The sequence below is a fragment of the Mauremys mutica genome, chromosome 12 (genome assembly GCF_020497125.1).
Source record: "Mauremys mutica isolate MM-2020 ecotype Southern chromosome 12, ASM2049712v1, whole genome shotgun sequence".
Taxonomy (NCBI): domain Eukaryota; kingdom Metazoa; phylum Chordata; order Testudines; family Geoemydidae; genus Mauremys; species Mauremys mutica.
In genome coordinates this window covers 33886117-33910473 of record NC_059083.1, presented here as the reverse complement: position 1 = coordinate 33910473, position 24357 = coordinate 33886117, and the positions used below count along the sequence as shown (strand labels likewise).

Below are 24357 nucleotides of genomic sequence, written 5' to 3'. Positions count from 1 at the left end.
GTTAATGAGATAGCAGCCGGGTGGTGCCGCTCTCCCAAGTTCTGTTCTGTTCAGTCCTTACAGCCCCTCACCCCCGCAGGGTCCCAGCACTGTCTAGCCGGGCACCAGCCACATGACTTACATTCGTCCCCTGGGATTATCCCCCGGCTCTCCTCAATGGGGAACATGTGTGAGATTTATGTGAGTTGGCAACTCTCCCCCCCCACACACACATCTGGACTAAAAACTCGCGGCACCAGTTTCTCTCCCAAATACAGAGAAGTTGCTGCAGATTGAAATGGTAGGAAACCCCCCACAAGCTGTGATTTTGTATTGACATTTGAATATTAGTAGTGAGAAAATGGGACAAAATCTGAGGGGGAAAACAAACATCAATCATTTGAGGGAAAAGAAAAAGTTTTATTTAAATAACTAAGAATTCTCTTTTTTCCCCTTTAGCAATATCAGGACAGTTTAGTCACAGCTCCCTTCTTGTTGCTGGGGGCCTGGTTGGGTGATTCCCATGTGCATTGGGAGCTTTGTCAGCTTCTCATTGAAGATGGTGGGTGACTGAATCTTTAACCAGCAGATATTTTCCTTTAAGTGTTAAAGAGGAAAAAACAGATGCACCAATATTATTTCCCTCTCAGTCAAGTCGCAGGGGCCCCACAGTGAGAGGTATTGAACAGTTGTAATTCACAGTGACCTCAGCTGCAGAGTGTGGGCACCAGGGTTTAGTCTGCAATTTTACAGAGAAATTACAGACCAGCATTAGGAATCCAGAATTCTGACTGGATACCAAAGAACGGTGCTAGCCTAGAACAAGTTGGAAATGGTGATATTCACTAAACCACATCACAGTCATAATACCTACAAATAAAGACCACTCAGAAGTTATAATGTGGGGCTGTCTCTGGATATGTAAACAGGCAGGACTCTGTAGGGCCACAAGCTGGCCCAATATGAGCAAGACAAATGAGTTAGAAGTGGAGACAGAAAGGAGGAAAAGCTATTAGAGTGGCGGATGCAGCAAACTACATTGGTCCTGAATGGTCCAATTCCCTAAAGAAAAGGGAGGGGAAGGTCTGGTACTGACTAAATACCCAGGTTTAGACCCCTAACCCCTCATAAATTACTTTAGGGTGATCCCAGCCAGAATTTGAGTTCCAATTCATCTCTGCAGGGCAAGGACAACTGAAAAGAGAAAGAAATGGCATTAAATATAGTTCACACACTATGTTATCACAGGACATTGAGGGAAAACAGCTAAAATGAAGAAGGAGCTTGAGGAAACTGGCTGACAATATTCTGATGATCTGCTCATTTATCTTTAAATGATAAAAGGTAGATAAAATATAACAGATTTCACCCCCCTGGGGAGTCCCCCTCCCGCAGCTGGTGCCCCCTTCCTTGTGCTGTAGTTTCACACTCAAAGGAGGATCTACAAACAGCCCTTAATTGCTTCTCTGAAGCTTAAAAAAGCCTTGGATTAACTCTGAGCATCGGCAAAACAAGAGTTCCCCACCAGCCAGCTCCCAGTCAGTCATCAGACACATCAAGGAAGATCTACTTTGACAGACAACTGGAAGATGTAGAGTATTTGCCTGTCTTGGCAGCCATCTCTGAGAGAGAGCAGATATGGACAACAAGATTCAGCGCAGAATCCTCTGTGCCAGCCTTGCCTTTAGCAGACTGTCTTGCCAGAAGTTCAACAATCACCACATCAGAACACACAGTAGACTTTTAGTTTATAAAGCGCTGGTAATCCCAACTCTCCTCTATGGCTGTGAGGCTTGGGAGACCTGTTGAAAACACCTGAAAAACCTGGAACGCCAGCACCAGCACTTTCTTCCAAAGATCCACAACATAAAGTGGGAGGATCATCACACTAATGTCACTGTCCTCACAGAAGCCAACATCTTCAGTGTCGAGGCCCTGATTATCCAGCACCAGCTGAGGTGGAGTGGGCACTGTGTGTGCATGCCTGACATATGGTTATCAAAACAACTGCTATATGGCCAACTCACCAAAGGAGAAGGGAAACGGGGAGGTCAAAAGAAACAAAGACATCCTCAAGATAAACATCAAGAGATGTGGCATTGACATCACACATTAGGAGACAGTGGCCCAGGATAGGGATAACTGGCAAAGACTTGTCAGAGAAGGAATGTCCACTTTCGAGGAAAATCACCTTGCCCTGGTCACAGAAAAATACCAGAAAAGGAAGGACTGACGACTGACACACAGCAATCGTGGCCCAACCCTGACTTCCAACACCACCTGCAATGTCTGCCAATGAGCCTGCGACTCAAAGATCAAACTCCTCAGTCACCAAAGGACCGATAAAAAATAAACCCTGTGAAAGAGATTGTCCTCGACCTCGAGGGAATGCTGATCAGCAGAGGGGCAGACATGGCATTGGAGAAGAGCTACTCCACTTCAGATAGTGGAACATCGGGGGGGGGGGGGGAGGTGCAGATTTAATTGAAAATTCTGTCTGTCAGGTTTTAGAATAATAACAACATTTTTTTAAATTCCCCACAGAGAAACAAACAAACATTCTAGCACTAGCCTTCCCTCTGTGCCCTCCAGTCTCACAGCCACTCTCCCTAACACACGGCTGTTAGAGCCCAGCTTTGGGTAACCCTAGAGAAGAACCCAAGTTACTGAAGGAGTCAGTCTATGGGAGAGGTAGAAGCTATGTAAGAAGGTCTCTGATTGTTACCCGGGGTTTTCAGAACCCACAGCAGGGGTTTAGAACATCCCAAATATTCACCTAACAGCTGGCACAGTATTGAGTAATTAACAGCGAGTTTGCAGTGGCCAGATGCTCATCTGCCAGGGAGAAAAGGTGTCAAGAAAAACCTCTCTCAAGATGGCTACAGAGGAATGCTCCAAATACGTTCTATTCACTAATTTTTTGTAACTAACTTCTACAAAATACATAGCGCATAGTGACTCCAACTAAATCATCACTTTTCCTAACTTTCTATAAACTACTTATCAACAAGCATTGCTAACAATCAATCATAACAATACTTCTATATCGAAGGTGCCCGAAGTTGAGGTTTTCATCCACCAAGATTTTCAGTCTCAGTTGTTGACTTTTCTTTTCCCTCCTCCCATTCTGATTAGCAGAAACTGCCCGCTAGTTTTGACCTTGACTCTAAAAGTCTGTTTTTCAAATTAACCCTTAACTATGCAGTGTTCTATTTTATTAATTCATAAAATGGTTGCATGTAGCATGATCAAAATCTGAAGTACACACACCCCTCAAATCCAGAGTAACATTGTGACCCTATAACTGATCCCGCGCTGACCCATAGCCCAGATCACCTCGGCAGGGTTAGGGTTGTTCTGATCCTTCTTCCTCACAGACTCTCTGGTGACCCCACAGCCCAGGATCCCCACCCCCCACCTCCAACTTCCAGTAATGTCTCCCCGAGTTGAATCCCTCACAGCCCAGCACACAGTGATGTGCATCAAATCTCTCTGGATTGTCAGCCAGGTCTTGCTACACATCTTCTCTTTTCATACCTTTCTTATACTCTAACACAGTGAGGATGGGATGAGCCGTGTCTGGATCCAGCGTCACATTCATGGCAGCACTGCAGGGAAAGCTTTTCCTCAACCCATGAAGAAGTGAGCAGCATAAAGGGAAATATCAGAAAAAGCCCAGCCCAAGGGAACAGGGGGATGCTGGAGAAGAACCATGGGGCAGGCTCCGTCACATCACTTGTTCCTCTGAATTTAATATGAAACAGACACGTGAAAGCCTCACAGAACCCCAGGGCAGAATTAAGTCTGGATGGTGGACAGCGAAAATGTTTCTCTTCCTCGTCAAGACCATGAACTGAGGAATGAGGCTGGTTTCAGGATTGTTTGTGTGGCTTCGGCTTGGAATCTTCTTGGCGTATGATGTATTAGAGGGGTATGTTTGACTTGTTACTTTATCTACATGTTCATTACAATGTTTCCCTTTATCTACATGTTCATTACAATGTTTCCATGGGAATTTTCACTTCCTATAAAGAAAATGACCCCCTGGAGTCTCACCATATCTGTGTGATCTGATGGGTTCCTCCTTTTTCTCTTCAGTTCAGATGGTGGGACATCTGGGAGGTGAGAGGGAGGAGGAGGAAGATGAGATTTCATGCTGTCGTGTTTGTAACGACATCCCCACTTTTAATGGACATATGGTCATGGCAAATCCCAAAGGGACGTGGCTTCCTTGCAGACTGAACATCCCCAAATCAATCTCTAGCTAAGTCCTTAACGTGGCCCAGTTGGATATTCAGTTTGTGTCCATCAGTGGTGATTGTATCCCACCGTCAAAGCTTTTGGCAACCATGTGATCACTGGCCACGCAGCGGCATTCTGTGGTGAAAGCATGCTTGGAAATTCCTTGGTCTTCCAACCTAATAATATATCCATACTAATGAAGCCACCAAAGCCGAACCAGTGCTGATAGAGGCGATTATTGAATTCAGCTCTAAATATCCTTGAATATTTTAAGTGATGTGATGGTGTTTTATTTATGAGAGAAAAAAGGACAGAGAGGGACAGACAGACAGACAGAGATCTTTAATAAGAATCTGGGACTCATATGGGCTGAGATAAGGTGTTTGGGTCCTGGTCGGTGACAATGTTTCTGATTATTTAGTGTCTTTGAGTTTTTGTTCATGTTTCTTTAGTGAAGATGTTTCCGTGGGAATTTTCTTTTCATTTAAATATAAAAACCCGCTGAAACCTCACCCTTTGTGTGAGATGCCAAAGATCTCCCGCTGTTCTTCTCCACTTCACACGTCAGAGCGGAGGGAATAAAAGGATCACTAAGATTTCATTCTGTGACATTTACAATGGTATCATCACCATTAACTGTTCTATGTTAATGTTCTAATTATTAGACAGGGATACATGCACTCAGATCTTTCTAAAGAGACCTGATAAAAATTAATCTGAACCTTGCACTTCTATTTCCTCTTTTGTTTTGGCATCTCAAAGCTGCTGAATCAACAGCCACTAAACCTCACAGGCAACTTAAGAAATACTATCTGTGGGAAAAATTTCCTGTTACCTCATCCATATCCTGACTATCCTCCCCTCCCCTCTGGCCATTTGTTTCTCTCATTTTCCCATTGCAGCTTCTCCTAACCTAGACCCAGATGCTGCCAAGACTCCAGTACAAAGTAGCTTTAGACATGATGGAAACTTTGACTCTTGGCAGGATCAGGACCCTAAAGTGTGAGCTCTCTAAAGAGGCCAGATACAAATTAATCTGAGCCCTTGCACTTCCATTTCCTCTTTCATTCAGATACCTCAAAGCTGCTGAATCAACAGCCACTAAACCTCACAGCCATCTTAAGAAAGACGCTCTCTAGGGGAGATTTCCTGTTACCTCGTCCTCCCCTGCCCCTCCACCCCCCATTTGTTTCTCTGATCCTCCCATTGCAGCTTCTCCTAACCTAAGCCTGGTCTACACTAGGCGTTTAAATTGGTTTTAGGAGCGTAAAACCGATTTAACGCCACAATCGTCCACAGTAGGAGGCACCTTATATCGATTTTAATGGCTCTTTAAACCGGTTTCTGTACTCCTCCCTAACGAGAGGAGTAGCGCTAGTATCGGTATTACCATATCGGATTAGGGTTAGTGTGGCCGCTGATCGACGGTATTGGCCTCCGGGCGGTATCCCATAGTGCACCACTGACCGCTCTGGACAGCAATCTGAACTCGGATGCAGTGGCCAGGTAGACAGGAAAAGCCCCGCGAACTTTTGAATATTTCCTGTTTGCCCAGCATGGAGCTCCGATCAGCACGTGTGGTGATGCAGTTAAAAATCAAAATAAAGAAAGAGCTCCCGCATGGACCATGCGGACGTGATCGCTGTAAGGGCAGGCAAATCTGTTCTATCAGCGCTCCGTTACAGAAGACGAAATTCAAAATCATTTTTTTAAAATCTCCAGACAGACGCCATAGCAGGGGCTCAGCGCACTGCTGCGTGACAAGCATAACGGAAAGCCAAAGAATCAAATGGACGCTCATGGACTGGAGGACTCAAGCTATCCCACAGTTCCTGCAGTCTCCGAAAAGCATTTGCATTCTTGGCTGAGCTCCAAATGCTTCTAGGGTCAAACATCGTGTCCGCGGTGGGTCAGGGCATAGCTCGGCAATTTACGCACCCCCGCACCCACCCCCAGAAGTGAAAGGGAAAACAATCCTCTCTTGACTCTTTTACATGTCACCCTATCTTTACTGAATGCTGCAGATAGATGCGATGCTGCAGCCGTCAACACTAACATCCTCACTCCCCCCACCCCGCCATGGGTGGCTGATGGTGCAATACGACTGATACCCGTCCTCGTCATCAGTCTATTGGCACATGGGGCAGTGCTAAAGGGCTGGTAACCATGCTGACTAGCATCAGTGAGGTCAATCAAGGGCACCTGGCCCTAATTTTTCCTTGTAGATGGTGCAGTATGGCTGGTAACCATCCTCATAATAGCAACAGGGGGCTGAGCTCCATCAGCCCCCACCCTTCATGTGTAAAGAAAAGATTCAATTGCCCCTGGACTAGCAGAGGGATGCTGGGCTCCTCTTCTCCACACTCCTTACTGTCCTGTCTGGACTATCATAGCAGCTGGAAGCTGCCTTCCACTCATTTCTCACTAACAAGTCACTGTGTCTTATTCCTGCATTCTTTATTAATTCATCACACAAGTGGGGGTGCAATGCTATGGTAGCCCAGGAAGGCTGGGGGAAGAATGGAATCAACAGGTGGAGTTGTTGCAGGAGCACCCCCTGTGAATAGCATACAGCTCATAATTTCTGTGGGATCTGACACAGAGCAGCTGTGCTCTCTGGCTCTATGATACAGTGGTTCTCTAGTACACTTGCCCATATTCTAGGCAGGACTGATTCTATTTTTAGATACCAAAAAGGAGGAATTGACTCAGGGAGTCATTCCCAATTTTGGCTTTTGCGCCCCTTGCTGATCGGCCAGGGGCACTTATGACAGCAGCAAATGGCACAGTGCAAAAGGACTGGTAACCATGACCATCTTATTACCAATTTATGGATTGGTAGATGGTGCAGTATGGCTAGTAACCATCTCTGCTATCATGCAAAAGCAAAAGCATGCTTCTGTGTAGCGCTGCTGAATCGCCTCTGTGAGCGGCATCTATTACACATACGGTGACAGTCACAAAAGGCAAAACAGGCTCAATGATTGCCATGCTATGGCATCTGCCAGGGCAATCCAGGGAAAAAAGCCGCGAAATGCTTGTCTGCCGTTGCTTTCCCAGAGGAAGGAGTGACTGACGACATTTACCCAGAACCACCCGCGACAATGATTTTTGCCCCATCAGGCACTGGGATCTCAACCCGGAAGTTCCAAGGGGCGGGGGAGGCTGCGGGAACTATGGGATAGCTACGGAATAGCTACCCACAGTGCAACGCTCCAGAAATCGACACTAGCCTCGAACCGTGGACGCACACCACCGATTTAATGTGTTTAGTGTGGCCGCGTGCACTCGATTTTATACAATCTGTTTTACAAAACCAGTTTATGCAAATTCGGAATAGTCCCGTAGTGTAGACGTACCCCTAGACCCAGATCCTGCCAAGACTGCAGTGCAAAGTAGCTTTACACACTTCTTCCTTCTTGGTTTTCTTCCTATTTATATGGCTAAAAAATCTTTTGCTATTGGTTTTAATACCCTTCACTAGGTCTATCTCCACCCGGCTCTTTGCCTTTCTCACTGCTTCCCTACACCCTCTGACCTCAATAAGGTAGGTTTCTTTGCTGATCCCTCCCATTTTCCAGTCCTTGTACGCTTTCTGTTTTTTCTTAATCACCCCTCTGAGACGCTTGCTTATCCAGCTCGGTCTAAAACTGCTACCTACGACCCGTTTTCCCTTTCTCGGGATACAGGCCTCTGACAGCTCCTGCAACTTCAACCTGAAGTAACCCCAGGCGTCTTCCGCCTTTAGATCCCTAAATATGTTAGTCCAGTCCACTTCCCTAACTAGTCGCCTTAATTTAGTAAAGTTAGCCCTTTTGAAATCGTAAACCTTAGTCTCAGATGCAATTTTGTTTATCCTTCCATTTATTTTGAACCGAATTGGCTCATGATCACTCGAGCCAAGGTTGTCCCCTACAACTATTTCCTCAACAAGGTCCTCGTTACTCACCAAAATCAGATCTAAAATGGCATCCCCCCCTCGTCGGTTCAGCAACTACTTGATGAAGGAATTCATCAGCTATCCCGTCTAGGAAAAGCTGAGCCCTATTATTATTACTAGCATTTGTTTCCCAATCTATATCCGGGAAGTTAAAGTCTCCCATGATCACACAGTTCCTATTAGTATTTACCTCCTTAAAAACATTAAAGAGCTCTCTATCCATATCCAGGCTAGATCCCGGCGGTCTATAGCACACCCCAATCACTATCCCAGGGGAGGCTCTAGTAGTTTTCTTCCCCAATGTCACCATTGCCCAAACAGACTCCGTATTATCCATTGCATTGCTAGTTATTTCATTACATTTCACCTCATTATTGACATACAATGCTACTCCCCCACCTTTACCTTTGTTTCGGTCTTTCCTAAACAGCACATACCCTTCCATACCTGTACTCCAGTCATAGCTACCGTTCCACCATGTTTCGGTTATTCCTACAATATCCGGTTTCAATTCTCGGACCAGGAGCTCCAGTTCCTCCATTTTGTTACCTAAGCTTCTCGCATTGGTGAACAAACATCCTAATTTTTGCTGTTTGGCTCCTCTCACCCTTTTCACCCAACTTGGTAGGGACACAATACTACCAGTATGACCTGTCGGTCTAGTATCCGTTCCCCCCCCCCTTCCTTATACCTAATCCTCCCCCTCTGGCTATATCTGTTGTTATCCTGTTGTTCTCATATACTCTCAATGTATAAATTTGGGTGGCCGCTTTTATAGGCCCCCTTCTCTGCCTAGCTCCACCCCCTAATCAGGGCTCAGCTCTGACGTGACTGAAACTTTGACTCCTGGCAGGATCAGGGCCCTGCACTGTGAGCTCTTTGGGGCTATTTACTCAGTGTCTGTGCAGAGCTCAGCACAACAGGGCCTCGTCCTCCATAGACTGTAACAGGAATAAAAATAAATGTATTTTATAGATGTGGAAACTGAGGCGGGAGCTGGTTTGCTCAATGGGCCAGATTCACTCCTGCGCTGGCAAAGGGATAGAGAAGAGTCAGTTTGTGACTTCCCTGCTCAGTGGCTGCAGGGGCTGGTGCAGACCTCGGCACAGGCTGTGGAAGTCCTGAGATTGAGCGAAAGTTGCTCCCTTGTTTCAGTGGCCCCTGTGGGGCTTTTCATGAGCCAGTCTCTCCCCTGCCCCAAAAGAAATAATGGAATTTGCCCCAACATCATGGTTTGCTTTGTTTTAAGATTATATCGTGTTTTTTGGTCATTTCATGTCCGAACTCCCCCTGCCATCCTCAATGTGTGTGTGTCCTTCACCCCCATTCCCCAGTCTGGATCCTGGAGGGTTGCAGTGTGGTCTCCTCTTCCCCTTCCCAGGCTGGGTGTTGCAGGCAGGGGGTGGAGCAGAGGTGCTGGGCTGCTTCTCACAGGCAAGTGCACTGGATCAGAATCTGCTTCCCATCAGAATTTGCTACTTTGCTGTTATTGAACATGCTCCAGTGTCCCGAACAGGGAACAGCGTTTCTTGAAAGGCTCAAACATCCAAGGCTGAGATCCCTTATGTTATAAACAATCCAAAGGTGACGTCTAAAATCTACATCTATAAGGAAAACTTCTCCTGTCTGTAGGATGATTGTGCTCTACAAAAAGCTCAAGGAATTCAACAGGTATAAATGCCCCACCTCTGTGGGAGGGGAATTTTTCCTTAACTCGGGCCACTTTTACAGGTCAGTATTTAATTGGGAACAACCTTATACTCTCTATAAAAAATTACCTGGTGTTTGTGTTAACTTTTTAATCAGCGCAGGGTCAAGCTGAAGAAAACCCAGCAACTAATGTCGTGCTGGCTCATTATTCAGCTTTTTCTTCTTTAACTGAGATTTCACAGCTAAAAAAAATAGTGCTCACCAGTTTGGGGGCTCAGGCAGGGGCTTGGGGGAGGGCAGAGAGCTGCAAGCGGTGGGTTGGTGGCCGGCAGCCTTAAGGAGGGGGGCGGAGCATGGCCAGGAAGAGGCAGAGTGAGGGCAAGGCCTTGGGGGAGGGGTGGAGTGGGGCGGGAAGAGGGGAAGCGAGGGTGGGGTCTCAGGGGAGGGGATGTAGTGGGAATAGGGCCTTGGGGCGGAGCAGGGATGGAGCACCCCTGTGAAAACTAAAAGTCGGCGTCTATGGATTATACACTGTTTCTACCTCTGAAAATAGGAAATATCTCCTGTGTGATGACCCTGGTCATTTGAGGGGTTCCTGCCCACGCACTGCTCACTTACACCCTGTAGTAAGAAGAGATCCTGAGACATAAGCCCTTGCATTAGACACCTGAGATGCAGGCCCGGCTCTAACATTTTTGCCGCCCCAAGCGAAAACAAAGAGTGCCGCCCTGCCCCCCGAGAGTCGCGTCGCCCAAGTCCTGCCCCCTCTGAGCATCGCGTCACATTGCCCAAGTCCCCGCCCCCCGAGCGTCGCGTCGCCCAAGTCCCCGCCCCCCGAGCATCGCATCCCCCAAGTCCCCAGCCCCTCCCAAGCACTGCACTGTGCCGCCCAAGTCCCTGCCCACCCGAGTGTCGCGTCGCGCCGCCCAAGTCCCCGCCCCCCGAGCGCCGTGCCGCTGAAGCCCGCCCCAGCTGAGCACCGTGCCGCCCAAGTCCCCGCCACCCAGCACGGCGCCCCGCCTCCCCCTAGCGCTGCCCGGCAAAACCAAAAAAACCCCCAAAACAAACCCCGAGTGCCGCCCAGTCCCAAGGTGCCGCCCCAACCACGTGCTTGGTAGACTGGTGTCTGGAGCCAGCCCTGCTGAGATGAGGTAGAAGCTGTCCACAAAATCTGACTAAGAAGTGCTAGTCACAAAGCACTCACGCAAACACATCCCGACATCAAACAGTACCAAAACATTCTGATATCAAGAATGGTACAAAAACATTCCCCAAGGAAAACAGGAACACGCTGAGCTCGCCTAACAGATTAGGTCAAGATAACAATATGCAATAAATGTTTCAATTGAACCAAGGTGTACAAGGTGACGTCAGGGGGCCGTACTACCTTGTTTGTATCAGAGTATAAAGATGTGTCTCAGAGGGAGCATCTTTGACCGGCCCAGGAGGCAGAGGAAAGTCCCGCCACTGAATGAGCTACATCCATTGTCATGGGCATACAAGTCTTAGTATCTTCATAGAGTCTTCCAGGTGCTATTACCGTGCTTCGGCAATAATAAGCCTAGCCTGGTGCCTTCATCCCTTAACTGATCTTGTGGTTATTCGGTGGTTCGTGCAAGGTCTGCTGTGCTAGCTCTCTGTGCAGGGCTGGGGTGGCACATGGAGGGAACACACACACACATCAAAACATCTGTCAACATCTTGTCACAAGGGGTTCCTTGTAAGAATATGAGACCCCAGGATAGTGGGGGGGCGGGGCTTGAACATCAAGGCCCCAGCAGGAGACAGAATCTAGCAGTGCAGATACAGGCTCTATCTCCCTCCCTTGCTGTTCGTGGTCTGTCATTGTCCAGGGAGCAGCCCCCACACCCTACGCAAACCCAGAAAGGAATCCTCTGTTATGACTCCATTACTGTCCAAGAGGCTGAGAAGCACCTATGACCACAAGCTCCAGGCCCCAGCATGCCAAGCACGTGCTTGGGGCGGTAAGCCGCGGGGGGCACTCTGCCGGTCACCGGGAGGGCGGTAGGCAAGCAGCCTTCAGCGGCGTGCCTGCAGAGGGTCCGCTGGTCCCGCAGCTTTGGTGGAAATTGCGGGAGGTCCACCGGAGCCACAAGACCGGCGACTGGCAGAGCACCCCCTGCAGCATGACGCCGTGCTTGGGGCGACGAAATGTCTAGAGCCGCCTCTGATCACAACTGAACCTTTAAGAATCCAAAGTCTTTTCAAGATTAATGGAAAAAGATTCTTTGAAGAATAATAATAAATCATCCCCTGAAACCACTGCCCTCGTTCTGCCCTCATTTGAGACAACAACTTGCTTCCTGCAATACAAGGGAGCTAACACAGGAAAGTGGGAGGGGCAGAATTTGTGCAGGAGCCAAAAGGTGTCCAGAGGAGAGTGAAACAGGGGTTGGGGAGCACTAGGGAGGGGAAGGAGAGAGGCAGATGGGTGAAATTGGGGACAGGGTGCAGGTTCTGGGGTTCAGAAAGGGGGAGATGCACGTCCTGTTTTCAGGGTACAAGTTCCCTTGGCACCTGTTTCTGCCTCTGGCTGTGTGCACCGCTGCCCCATGCTAGGAGTGTGAGGTGCCTATCTCCACTTAAGCCCCAAAGTGAGTCATGGACCGGGGGGAAAATCGAAATTCAGCTGCTGTTCTTGCATGTGGGGCCTGATCCTCCCAGCATGCCACCCAGATTGGGTCCCATTCAAACAGCTGTTCAATGGAAGAGGTGGTGGTACCCATCCTATAACTTCTAGCCCAGTGGTTAAAGCATTGAGCTTAGAAATAGTCCATAGGTTATAGTCCAATGTCCATATTCAGGGTGACTCCAGTCAGTGACTGGGGAGCTCAATCCTTATGGCTTAAGGTTTCCCCCTCTTGAAACCCAAAGCAGATCTGAGATGAAGCAGGATCTGTTCCAGAGTTTTTATACATTTTCTGCAGCCTTTTGGCCTGAGAAAACAATAGGCTTAACTTTCCTTCTTCTAAACCTCCTGGCAATTAGCACAGGGTAATTTATCCACTAAACAGTTCAGATACAGGTTACCACAACCTTCAAAGAGACATATAGACCATAAAACTATTTCACTCCAATGTCTTCCTAAATGTTAATATTCCTTTTTTGATCTTTGAATCAAAGCTGTAGTGATAGACAAGACTTGTTTGCTTACATCACAAGCCCTGAGCAAACATCTACCTTTCTACCTCTAACAAATCACGCTGCATTTCAAAGCTCTGTTCATTTACTTATCTTCCTAACCAGGTTCTACAGTTCGGCCATGGGTCAGGTCAGTCTGTGAGTTAATTAACTCTTTCTGGACCTGTCACCTTTCAATGAGATATTATATTACACTCATAATGTCACAACCTCCTCTCCTCCCCATACTGTGCTGCCCAGTGGAGTAGTCAGAGGCAAAAAAAGCATTGAGTACATTAGCTTTTTCCACAGCTGTCGCTGGGTGACGGTGATGGTTGGTGCCAATGGGCTGTCGCTGCCTGGGGGTGGCGCTGCTGTTGCCCAGGGCTGAGTGGGGAGCTGGGCTCTGGGTTGTTGGGTGTCCAGCTCGGAGGGGCTGGGCTTGGAGCTAGAGGTCAGGGCTGGGGTGGGATGGGGTCAGGAGGTGCCTGGCTCAGAGGTGCTGGGGTCAGAGCTGGGGGGTCAGGGCTGTGGGGGGAGGATAGGGTCAAGGGGATGCTCGGCTCAGTGGGGCTGAGCTTGGAGGTGGGGGTCAGGGCTGTCGGGGGGGTGGTCAGGGTGGAGCCCAGCTCAGAGGGGCTTACCATGCCGCTTACCCCTGCCTCTCCCGGAGCCTCAGTGCGCCACATCCAGGAGCGGCCCTGGACAGCGCTGCAGCGCCGTGGCTCCAGTGGGGCCTGAGCTCCTGCTGCTTGGCGGCAGCTTGCAGCCCTGCCCCCTTACCATGAGTGGCGGGAGCTCAGGTCCTGCCTGAGCCATGCCCCTGCAGCGCTGTCCAGGGCCGCTCCTGGACGTGGCACGCTGAGGCGCTGGGGGATGGGGGAAGGTGGAGGGGGGGGGGAGCCTCCGACATTCTCATGGGGGCCCCGGGACAAATTGCTCCACTTCCGCGCCCCCCCACCCCCGGTGGCCCTGAGGACAGCGCATTTGATGCCTTCCAATCAGTGGAGTCTCCTTCTGCTCCCTTCCCTCAGGTGTATCATCTAGTCCACTCACCGCTTTAGTACCTGTGGAGAGAACATGAAAAGGTTGCTCACCTGTATCTGTATTGCTGGTACATGGATGCTCCTCTTTCTTCTTCTGGCGGTCACATGCTGCCAATTTTCTTCACTCTGATTCTTCAGAACGTTGTGCCTGCAGAAGCATATCCTGACATCTGTCCAGGAAATCTTCATTTTCTCTTATGCAATGCAGGGTTGATACTAGGAACATCTGCTGAAGCTTCTGCCCTCACTTGCCATCAGAATCTCCTCCCAGCTGAAGGGCCACAGAGGGGCCCTCTTTGTAGCAGAGGGATGGGATGGGCAGAATCTGTGCAGGGAGAGGGCGCAGGAACCCAAGTTAGGATAGAGGGAGATGTGCTGCCAGATAGGGGCAGAGGGAGAAACTCTGGGATAGCGAGGGGAAGAGGGGATAAAAGTTATCACAGTGGGGTGAGCCCTCTGCTGCAATAGATGCCAAAATAGGACTTGGGTGGCAGAGAGGCTTGTGTTCATTGCTGGGCACCTCCTCTCTTAGCACCTCCTCTCTTGGGTGTGGTGTTAAAGCACATTGCCGCGTACGTCTTTGTTACATAAAATAATTCGTCGTCACTTTATGTGGGTCTTATCTGCTGTTTCAGTTCCCTGAAAATTACTGTTTTCTATAAGCCACTGCAAATGCAATTTAACTCCATTTTACTTATTTATTTTTAATTCACTTTTAAAAGCAGCATTTTGGTTACTCCTGTTTTCTTTAGCACACCTTGGTCAGCATGGTGCACATGGATGTCACTGTGCTGCTGAGTGTACAGTTTTAATAATAAATAATCACAGAAAATAGTAATTGATGCTAGTATATAAGCAACCACTTACCGTGTTTGTAGCAGAACATTTTCTATGTTCTTGCCAGGATTTTGTAATTTACAATTTTTATTTCACAATTTGTGTTCCTTTTATGTTTCCTCTAGCACAAGTTTTTTTCTTTATCACATGACTTCTTAGATATCATAGACCCGTAGGCCTGGAAAGGACCTCAAGAAGCCATCGAGTTCATCTCCCTGTGCTATGGCAGATGTTTTTCTCTAACCTGCTCAGATACTTTTGAAAATCCTATAGGTATCTATGTGCATTTTGAAGCGCCTAAATGGTTTTGAAAATTAGTCCTAAAGAACGTAGGCCCTATCCACAGAATGAGGGACCGTATCCCAGAAAGCAGTGTCTCTGGAAAAGATTTAGGGGGTCCTAATGGACAAGAACTAAACCTAAGCTCACGGTATGATGCTGTGGCAAAAAGGGCTAACGTGATCCTTGGATATATAAACAGGGGGGTATTGAGTAGGAGTTGAATTTACAGCACTGGATTTACCTCTCATTGAGCTGAATGTACCTCTGCATATGGCATTGGTGAGACTGTTACTAGAATACTGTGTAGAGGTCAGGTGTCAGTGCACAGCTCAGGAAATGGAAAATTACAAGAGGGCCACAGGAGCAGCGAGAGGGATAACAGTGGGAGAATTTATCGTGTCTTTGATGTCTATACACAAATGCAAGGAGCATAGGGAATGAACTGGAAGTATTAGTACATGAGCCAAACTATGACTTAATTGGCATCCCAGAGACTTGGTGGGGTAACTCTCATGACTGGTATATTGGTATAGAGGGGCATTGCTTGTTCATGAAGGACAGGCAGAGAAAAAAGGATGAGGTGTTACATGGGTGGTGGGTATAATAGGCCAGGGGAGGCTCTGCCTCCTGTGGTGCTGCTGCAGGACCCACATTGGGAGGTTTGGGGCAAAGTTTTTCCTTTATTATGCCCCATGCAGGTTCCAGGGTGGCTGAGGCGGCAGAATGTGCTATTCAGCTTCCTGGGTTCCTCAGTAATCTCCATGGACTCCAGGGGGATTATTGAGGAACCCAGGAAACTGTGTAGCACATAGCACCTCCTCAGCCATCCTGGAACCTGCATTGGGCATATCAAAAGTGTTTTGGAAAAGACTTTTTCCCTAGGGCAGTTTGGGGAGGCAGGGCCGGCTCTAACATTTTTGCCGCCCCAAGCAAAAAAAAAAAGAGCGCCGCCCTGCCCCTGCGAGCTCCGCCTGACCCCTCCCCAAGTGCTGCGTCGCGCTGCCCAAGTCCCCGCCCCACCTGGCCAAACCAAAAACAACAAAAACAAACCCCGATCGCCGCCCCCTCTCAAGGTGCCGCCCCAAGCCTGGAGCCTGCCCTGTGGGGACGGGAGGTACAGCTGGCCTGGGGCTCCTCTGGCTGAGGAGGGTGGTGCTCAGGGCTTCCTTGGGGGTGGGGGAGGGCTTGTGGCTCTGGCCATGGGGGGGGCAGGAGGTCTGGGGGCTCTGGCTGCAGGGGGGAATGGGCAGAAGGGGTGGAGCTGGGGGCTACTTCCCCAAAGGGGGTAGCCACCTGCTGCCCACAAGGTGCTATGTAATATATCAAGAATATATTCACTTGTTCTGAGGTCTAGAAGGAGGTGAGAGGCAGACCAGCTGAAAGTTTAAGAGTAAGGACCCAGGGACTAGAATGTGGGTCTGTAGCACCTGATAGTCCCACAGTCCCACTGGAAGGCCCTGTAGAGGTACAGCCAGGGAGCACTATGGAGAATAGGTGCTGCAGGAAATACCACCCAGGAGACCCAGAGTGACAGTACCCTGCAGTCCTCTGATTGGACAAGTGCCCCTACGTAACCCCAGGGGTTGGCCCAGGAAGATGTCTGGGCATCCACATAGATCTTAGCTGGCTACTACTATACTGCAGCTTCTGATCTCTGATTCCAGCTTGACTTTGACCCTGACTCATGATCCTAACCTGGTACTGCCTCTAGTCTCTGACCTGGCCTGACTCTAACCCTGACTCCTGTTTACAGAACCTGGCCTTGGGATTCCTCTAACTCTGACACAGAAACTCCCTTCCCTGATGGGCAGACCTCAGCCCAGCTGGGACCGCTAGGCAAAACTATGTCCTGGTCCCATACAATGGGTTAAGATAAAGGGGGGGGGGGGGGGAATAGAGGCTATGTCATGAGAAAGGTTTACTATAGACCACCAAATCAGGAAGGGCAGGTAGGTGTGGCATTTATAGAACAAACAGAAATATCCAAATGCAAGACCTGGTAGTAATGGGAGACTTTAGCTGCCCAGATACCTGTTGGAAAAGCAACACAGCAAAACACAAAAGGTTCCAATAAGTTTTTGAAATATATCAGGGACAACCTTTTGTTTCAGAAGGTGGAGGAAGTAACCAGGGGAAAAGCCCTTTTAGACGTGATTCTGACCAATTGCTTGTGAATCTGAAGGTTGAAGGCAATTTGAGTGAAAGTGACCATGAAATGATAGATTTCATGATTTTAAGGAAAGGAAGGAGTGAGAGCAGCAGAACAAGGAAAATGGATTTTAACAAACTCAGAGAACTGGCAGCTAAGGTCCCATGGGAAGAAAATCTACAGGAAAAAGGAGTTCAGGGGAGCTGGCAGTTTGTCAAAGATACACTAATAAACACGCAACAGCAAGCTGTGCTGATGTGAAGGAAAGATCGGAAGAACAGTAAGAGGCCAATATGGCTCCATCAGGAACTCTTTAATGACCTGAAAATCAAAAGGGAATCCTAGAAAAAGTGGAAATGTGGACAAGTTGCTAAGAATGAGCACAGGAAACCAGCACAAGAACATAGGGACAAAAGGCCAAATCAGAAAATTAGCTACACCTAGCTAGGCACAAAAAAGGCAATCAGAAGAGAGTCTATAAATATGTTAGGAGCAAGAGGAAGATGAAGGGAAGTGCAGGCCCTCTACTTAGCAAAGAAGGAAGCTAATAACAGACAACATCAAGAAGGCTGAGCCAGTCTCTGGACAACCTAAAAAGTGCAGCTGGCCTGTACTAGGCTACTTGAGTGGCTACAACACTGGATTGGTTGCCAAATTTAGCAGACCAGGTCTTAAGCCCAGGAACATGGTGATAGCTCCTGCTTTCTTCTAGCCTTGTCCCTGTTTTGCTTTGTTTTAGCTAACCCAATTCTGATCCCTTGATTCAGATTCCTGATGTCTGACCTCAGCTCTGATGCCAGGCTCTGGCATCAAGCACCAGACTTGTGTTTTGACCCTGGGCTCTGACCATGAGGCATGATTGCCCATGTCCCAGTCACTGACACTGAGGTGTTTAATGCCTATTTTGCTTCAATCTTCACTAAAAGGGTTAATTGTGACCAGATATGCAATACAGTTAATATTAGCAGCAAGGGGGAAGAAACAGCAGCCAAAATAGAGGAAAGAACAGGTTAAAGAATATTTAGATAAGATAGATCTATTCAAGTTGGTGGTGCCTGATGAAATTCACCTACGAGCACTTAAGGAACTGGCTGAAGCAATCTCAGAACTCCTGGAGGAGGGGTGAGGACCCAGGACTGGAGAAGGGCACATTGTACTTATCTTTAAAAAGGCAAACAAAGAAGACCCAGGGAATTACAGACCAGCCAGTCTAACTTCAGTTGCTGGAACATATATTTAGAGCACTCTCCAATGAAGGGTGGGAGACCCCAGTTCAAATCCTTTCTCTTCCTCAGAGGGAGGAGAAGTGAGTCTGGGTCCCTTCATATTGCAGGTGAGTGCTTTAATCACTGGGCTGAAAGCGATAAGAGGCAGGCACCTCCTCCTCTGGCCAGATTCTGAATGGGACCTGAACTGATGGTCTGCCTATGAGCAGACCTGCTGAATTGGGCCTGGAAGGTAAGATAAATGGAGCATCACCTATTTTTCCTGGGTTTATGGGTGCTAGGGATTGGGCAGGAGATAGGATGTGTGTGTGGCATCAGTGTGCATGACTAGAGGCAGAATCAGGCACGTAGGGGACAGCTACTGCAAACATTTAGCCTCAAAATGAGTTTAGGTTTTTGCTACTAGTAGCAGATTCTGATGGGAAGCAGCTCCTGACAGGCTGACCAGCTCAGCTGCCTGGATCTAATCACTGGCCTTAATGTAATGAGGCAGGTAGTGCCTCCTCTGGCCGCATTTTGAATGGGACCAGATCTGCTGGTCTGCCTCTGAGCAGATCTCCTGAATTAGGCCCTGAAGGGAAGATAAAAGGAGAGGAGCATCTATGTTCCCCAGGTTCATGAGTGTTAGGGATTGGGCAGGACACAGGTGTGTGGGAGGCAACAGGGCACAAGTCTACAGGCAGTTAGGGGGCTGCTACTGCAAAAATATTAGGCTCCAAATCAGGTGAGTTTTGGTTTTTGCTCCTAGAAGCAAATTCCGATGGGAAGCAGTTCCTGGCACAGTGACCAGCTTCAGCTGCCTGGATCTCAGCCCCTTCCCCTCCTGGGCTGGAATATGCCCCTTCCCCCAGACCCCAGTCCGGGATCCCTCCTCCTGCTGTGTGGAATATGGAGCAACAATATACGAGTAAGCCAACAAGAGTCTGATCCTGCAAAGCCTCCCGTTTCACACAGCATGTTGGAGAGTCCCTGCTGCTGTGACTAAGGGCTGCTGGGGAGATGGGGGGGGGGGGGGTTGCAGGGGGTGTCGGTGGCTGGGAGCATCTGCGCTGAGCAGCAGGGACACGGCACCAGATCTGGGCGATGCTCCCCGCCTGCTCCTGTTTGGAAGGAGCGGGGCTGGGGGTGCGGGATCTCGTGGTTTATCAGAATCCGGCCCGTTGGCTCAGCGCCCGGGGAGCCCCACGGACTCCTCCTCTCCGGGCTGCTGGTTATAGGGTAACAGTGAGGAGGGGAATTTGCTCCGCCCCAACCAGCGCGGGACACAGACCGGTACTTTCACTTTCCTACTTTGGTACTTTCAGTTTGAAGCGCGCGGAAGGCCCAGGCGGGGGGGGGGGGGCTCGGCCCCGTCACTTCAGCTACAAATGTAACAGCGGTAACGCTGACGGGTCCGGTCTCAAACCCTCCGGCTCTGTGACCGGAAATGGTGCTGCAGCCTCGGTGAGTGACCTGGGGGTTTATGGTGCAAACTCCCCCCGGGGAATGGCCAGGTTCTCTTCCCCCCCCCTTTGTTATTTCCAGAGCCAGTGAATCCCTCCCAGCCCCACCCCAGTCTGCAGGGCCATTGCCCGGGGCAGGGCAGGTGCTGTTACTACAGGTGTCTGCCGGGGCAGGGGGCGCTTCACCTGCCCCCAGAGCTCTGTCACTGGGGGAGGCCCTGAGTCTGTGTCCTGGAGCCCTGGTCAGGCCCCTTCCTGGCCACCGCTGGCCGCTCTGTGGGTAACACTGGCCCTGGCGGCTGTCTCAGTCTAGGGGAAGTTACAGGCACAGCCTGGTTCCTGGGAGGATTTTACAGCACGGCACAGCCTGGCAGGGGCCATGCTGCTGGGTGCGGTGTGAGCCCGGAGTAAGACTCTGTGTCTAAGGGTACATCCATAGGCGGCAGGTTCGTATAATTTTTGGTGGGTCCCAAAATGGTGGTGTCCCCCCCCCGCTCTCACCCTGTAAGCCGATATAAAATGAAGCTACAACGCATCGGAACCACAAGATTACAAGGGTCAATTAAAAGTGGAAAGTCAGAAGCAGCACTTGCCTGCTTCAATATACAGTATTAAATTTTGTTGCACCTGTTGTGACAAAGTGGGAATGTTCTTAATGTTTTCTCTGAATACTGTGTGGGTGGCTCAGTTTCCCCTGCAAAGTGCCAACTGATGGTGTTGGGGACAAAGAGATCAGGTGGCCTCCTTGTCCGGAAAAGACACAAAGGCCAGATGAGGGAATGTCAGTTTGGAGCTGGCTGGGGAAATCGGGAGAGGCCCAGAACTTGGGTCTGGGCTCCCCACCCCCCAAGATGGACCTGACTGAGGGGTCCTGTTTTCTGTACCTACAAGCTCTGTTTTAGACTGTATCCCTGTCATCTAATAAACCTTCTGTTTTACTGTCTGGCTGAGAGTCACATCTGACTGCGGAGTTGGGGTGCAGGGACCTCTGGTTGCCCCAGGACCTGCCTGGGCACACTCGCTGCGGAAAGTGCATGGTGTGGAAGGGAATGCTGAATGCTCCGAGGTCAGACCCAGGAAGGTGTAAGCTTCTTGCCCTGGAGACAGTATGCTCAGAGAGGAGGCTCCCCCAGAGTCTTGACTGGCTTTGTATGGAGTTGTTCCAAAGCATCCCAGCATCCCCTTCCACACCATGCGCTTCCCGGAAGTCTGCACAGGCACTGACACTCCCTCCTCTGGCCTTTGTCTCTTTTCCAGGCATTAGGAAGCCACCTGATCTCTTTGTTCTCCAACACCTTCAGTTGGCACCTTGCAGGGGGGTGGCCCAGGCCATCAGTTGCCTGGAGGCAGGGTTGCAGCCATTATCTGTGCAGACAGCATCACTCTGGCCCTCTAGGGCTTTACAACAATCACACCCCCTTATCCCACCATCTAGAGCCTTAAGAAATGCATTGGGGAAACTGAGGCACACAGACAGTATTCAGAGAAAACACCTGTATATGACCAGTTACATACTTTGAAGGGTGTAAAATAATCAAATATTGTGCTAAATACAATGATACTCCAAACTGACCACCAAATTTAAGTTGCACGTTTTTCCCCTCAGGTGAGGGTTCTGGGGTGGGGCTGGGGATGAGGGGTTCATAGTGCAGGAGCGTGCTTGGTGCTGGGGGTGCAGGCTTTGGGATGAGGCAGGGCTGAGGATGAGGAACTTGGGGTGCAGACAGGCTGCCCCAGGGCTAGGGCCAGAGAGGACTCCCCATCACCACCACTGGCAGCAGCAAGCTCCAGGGGAGAGACCCCCCCTCTGCCCCCCAGAGCACACTCACTCTGCACCACAGTCACTGCACATGTTCCTAGGCCCCCTCTCAGGTCCAGAAAGCTCACTCACCTCCCCTATGATGGGTACTAGGGGGGGCAGGAGGGTCTGGGGAACTACAGGCCAGTCAGCCTCACCTCAGGTCCTGGAAAAATCATGGAGCAGGTCCTCAAGGAATCAATTCTGAAGCACTTAAAGATGAGGAAAGTGATCAGGAACAGTCAGCATGGATTCACCAAGGGCAAGTCATGCCTGACGAACCTAATTGCCTTCTATGAGGAGATAACTGGGTCTGTGGATGAGGGGAAGGCAGTGGATCTGTTATTCCTTGACTTTAGCAAAGCTTTTGATACAGTCTCCCACAGTATGGGCTGGATGAATGGACTATAAGGTGGATAGAAAGCTGGCTAGATCGTCGGGATCAATGGGTAGTGATCAATGGTTCCATGTCTAGTTGGCAGCCGGTTTCAAGCGGAGTGCCCCAAGGGTCGGTAACCCTAACCCTAAACTCTCAGCAAGTTTGCAGATGACTGGGAGGAATGGTAGATACACTGGAGGGTAGGGATAGGATACAGAGGGACCTAGACAAATTAGAGAATTGGGCCAAAAGAAACCTGATGAGGTTCAACAAGGACAAGTGCAGAGTCCTGCACTTAGGATGGAAGAATCCCATTCACTGTTACAGACTAGGGACCGAATGGCTAGGAAACAGTTCTGCAGAAAAGGACCTAGGGGTTACAGTGGATGAGAAGCTGGATGTGAGTCGACAATGTGTTCTTGTTGCCAAGAAGGCTAACGGCATTTTGGGCTGTATAAGTAGGGGCATTGCCAGCAGATCGAGGGATGTGATCATTCCCCTCTATTCAACATTGGTGAGGCCTCCTCTGGAGTACTGTGTCCAGGTTTGGACCTCACACTACAAGAAGGATGAGGACAAATTGGAAAGAGTCCAGCAGAGGGCAACAAAAATGATTAGGGAGCTGGAGCACATGACTTATGAGGAGAGACTGAGGGAACTAGGATTGTTTAGTCTGCAGAAGAGAAGAGTGAGGAGGGATTTGATAGCTGCTTTCAACTACCTGAAGGGAGGTTCCAAAGAGGATGGTTCTAGACTGTTCTGAATGGTACCAGATGACAGAACAAGGAGTAATGGTCTCAAGTTGCAGTGGGGGAGGTTTAGGTTGGATATTAGGAAAAACTTTTTTACTAGGAGGGTGGTGAAGCACTGGAATGGGTTACCTAGGGAGGTGGTGGAATCTCCTTCCTTAGAGGTTTTTAAGGTCAGGCTTGATAAAGCTCTGGCTGGGATGATTAATTGGGAATTGATCCTGCTTTGAGCAGGGAGTTGGACTAGATGAGGTCTTTTCCAACCCTAATCTTCTATGGTTCTATGATGTGAGTGTGGTATGGACTGGCTGCTGGCACAGTGACATCTAACCCTGCTCAGAGCCAGGGCAGCCGAGGACTGTGGGGGAAATCCCTTCCCTTCTGGTGTATGTTAGACAGCAGTGAGGCTTGTTACTTCCTCCCCACTGCCCCGTGGCACTGTCCTGTCACTGCATCCCACTCACTCACTGTCTGATTTATTTCTCCTGTTCCCCAGACCCAGCTACGATGACGGGGAAGGTTCCCTCGTTCTCCCCCAGCTCCACAGTGAGCTCTGCTCTGCCTGGCTACGTCGCTCTCTGCCTCGCTCTACAGGTTCACAGGCTGGCGTCAGGTAGGAGCTCCGACCTCCTCGCTGGCTTTGCTGGTGTTACTATTGCTGGTTATCACTGTCACTGCCTTGTCTTGTAAACCATGTCTGCTCAACCTGCCAACAACCAGCCCCATGGAGACCACAGGGCACAGCTGGGTCCCCAGGAACCATGGTTACTATCTGTACGCAATCTTGTCAGGCCTAGCTACACACACACTGCTGCTCTGACTGGCGGCTTCTAAGACAAAGGTTTTGTCCTGATGTCAGATTTGTGTCCATTTATTCTTTTGCATAGAGACTGTTTGTTTGGTTTCAGGAATCATAACATTCAAAAGCCAGTAGGAGAACACTTCAGTCTCTTTGGTCACTCAAAGTGGCAATTCTACAACAAAAAAACTTCAAAAACAGACCCCAACGTGAAGCTGCAGAACTGGAATTAATTTGCAAACTAGATATCATCAGATTAGGCCTGAATAAAGACTGGGAGTGGTTGGGTCATTACAAAACCTAAACTTCATTTCCCCAATACTAATTTCTCCTACTCACATCTTCTTGTCACCTGTTTGTAATGGGCCACCCTCTTACCACTTCAAAAGTTTTTTCCTCCCTTGGTATCCTGCTGTTAATGATTTATGTCGTTAGACTGACCTCACACTTGGTAAAGCAACCACCATCCTTTCATGTATTTATACCTGCTCCTGTATTTTTTACTTCATACATCTGATGAAGTGGGTTCTAGCCCATGAAAGCTTATGCCCAAATAAATGTGTTAGTCTCTAAGGTGCCACAAGGACTCTTTTTTTTTTTTTTTTTTTTGCTGATACGGACTAAAACGGCTACCTCTGAAACCTGTCACTCAGTAGATAAGCTTTGTAATGATACCTTACAAGAAACCTTTTACATAA

At 49.1% G+C, this 24357-nt stretch overlaps 1 protein-coding gene across 1 annotated transcript in view; it reads left to right on the top strand.

The window, feature by feature from the left end:
- The first annotated feature begins 18616 nt into the window (after positions 1 to 18616).
- LOC123346690 (butyrophilin subfamily 1 member A1-like) overlaps positions 18617 to 24357 on the top strand; it is a 34809-nt gene continuing 29068 nt past the window's right edge. The window contains exons 1-2 of the mRNA XM_044984162.1: positions 18617 to 18724; positions 23357 to 23473. Of these exons, the coding sequence (XP_044840097.1) occupies positions 18694 to 18724; positions 23357 to 23473 (148 nt within the window). The 5' untranslated portion in view covers positions 18617 to 18693. The remainder of the gene's footprint in view (positions 18725 to 23356; positions 23474 to 24357) is intronic.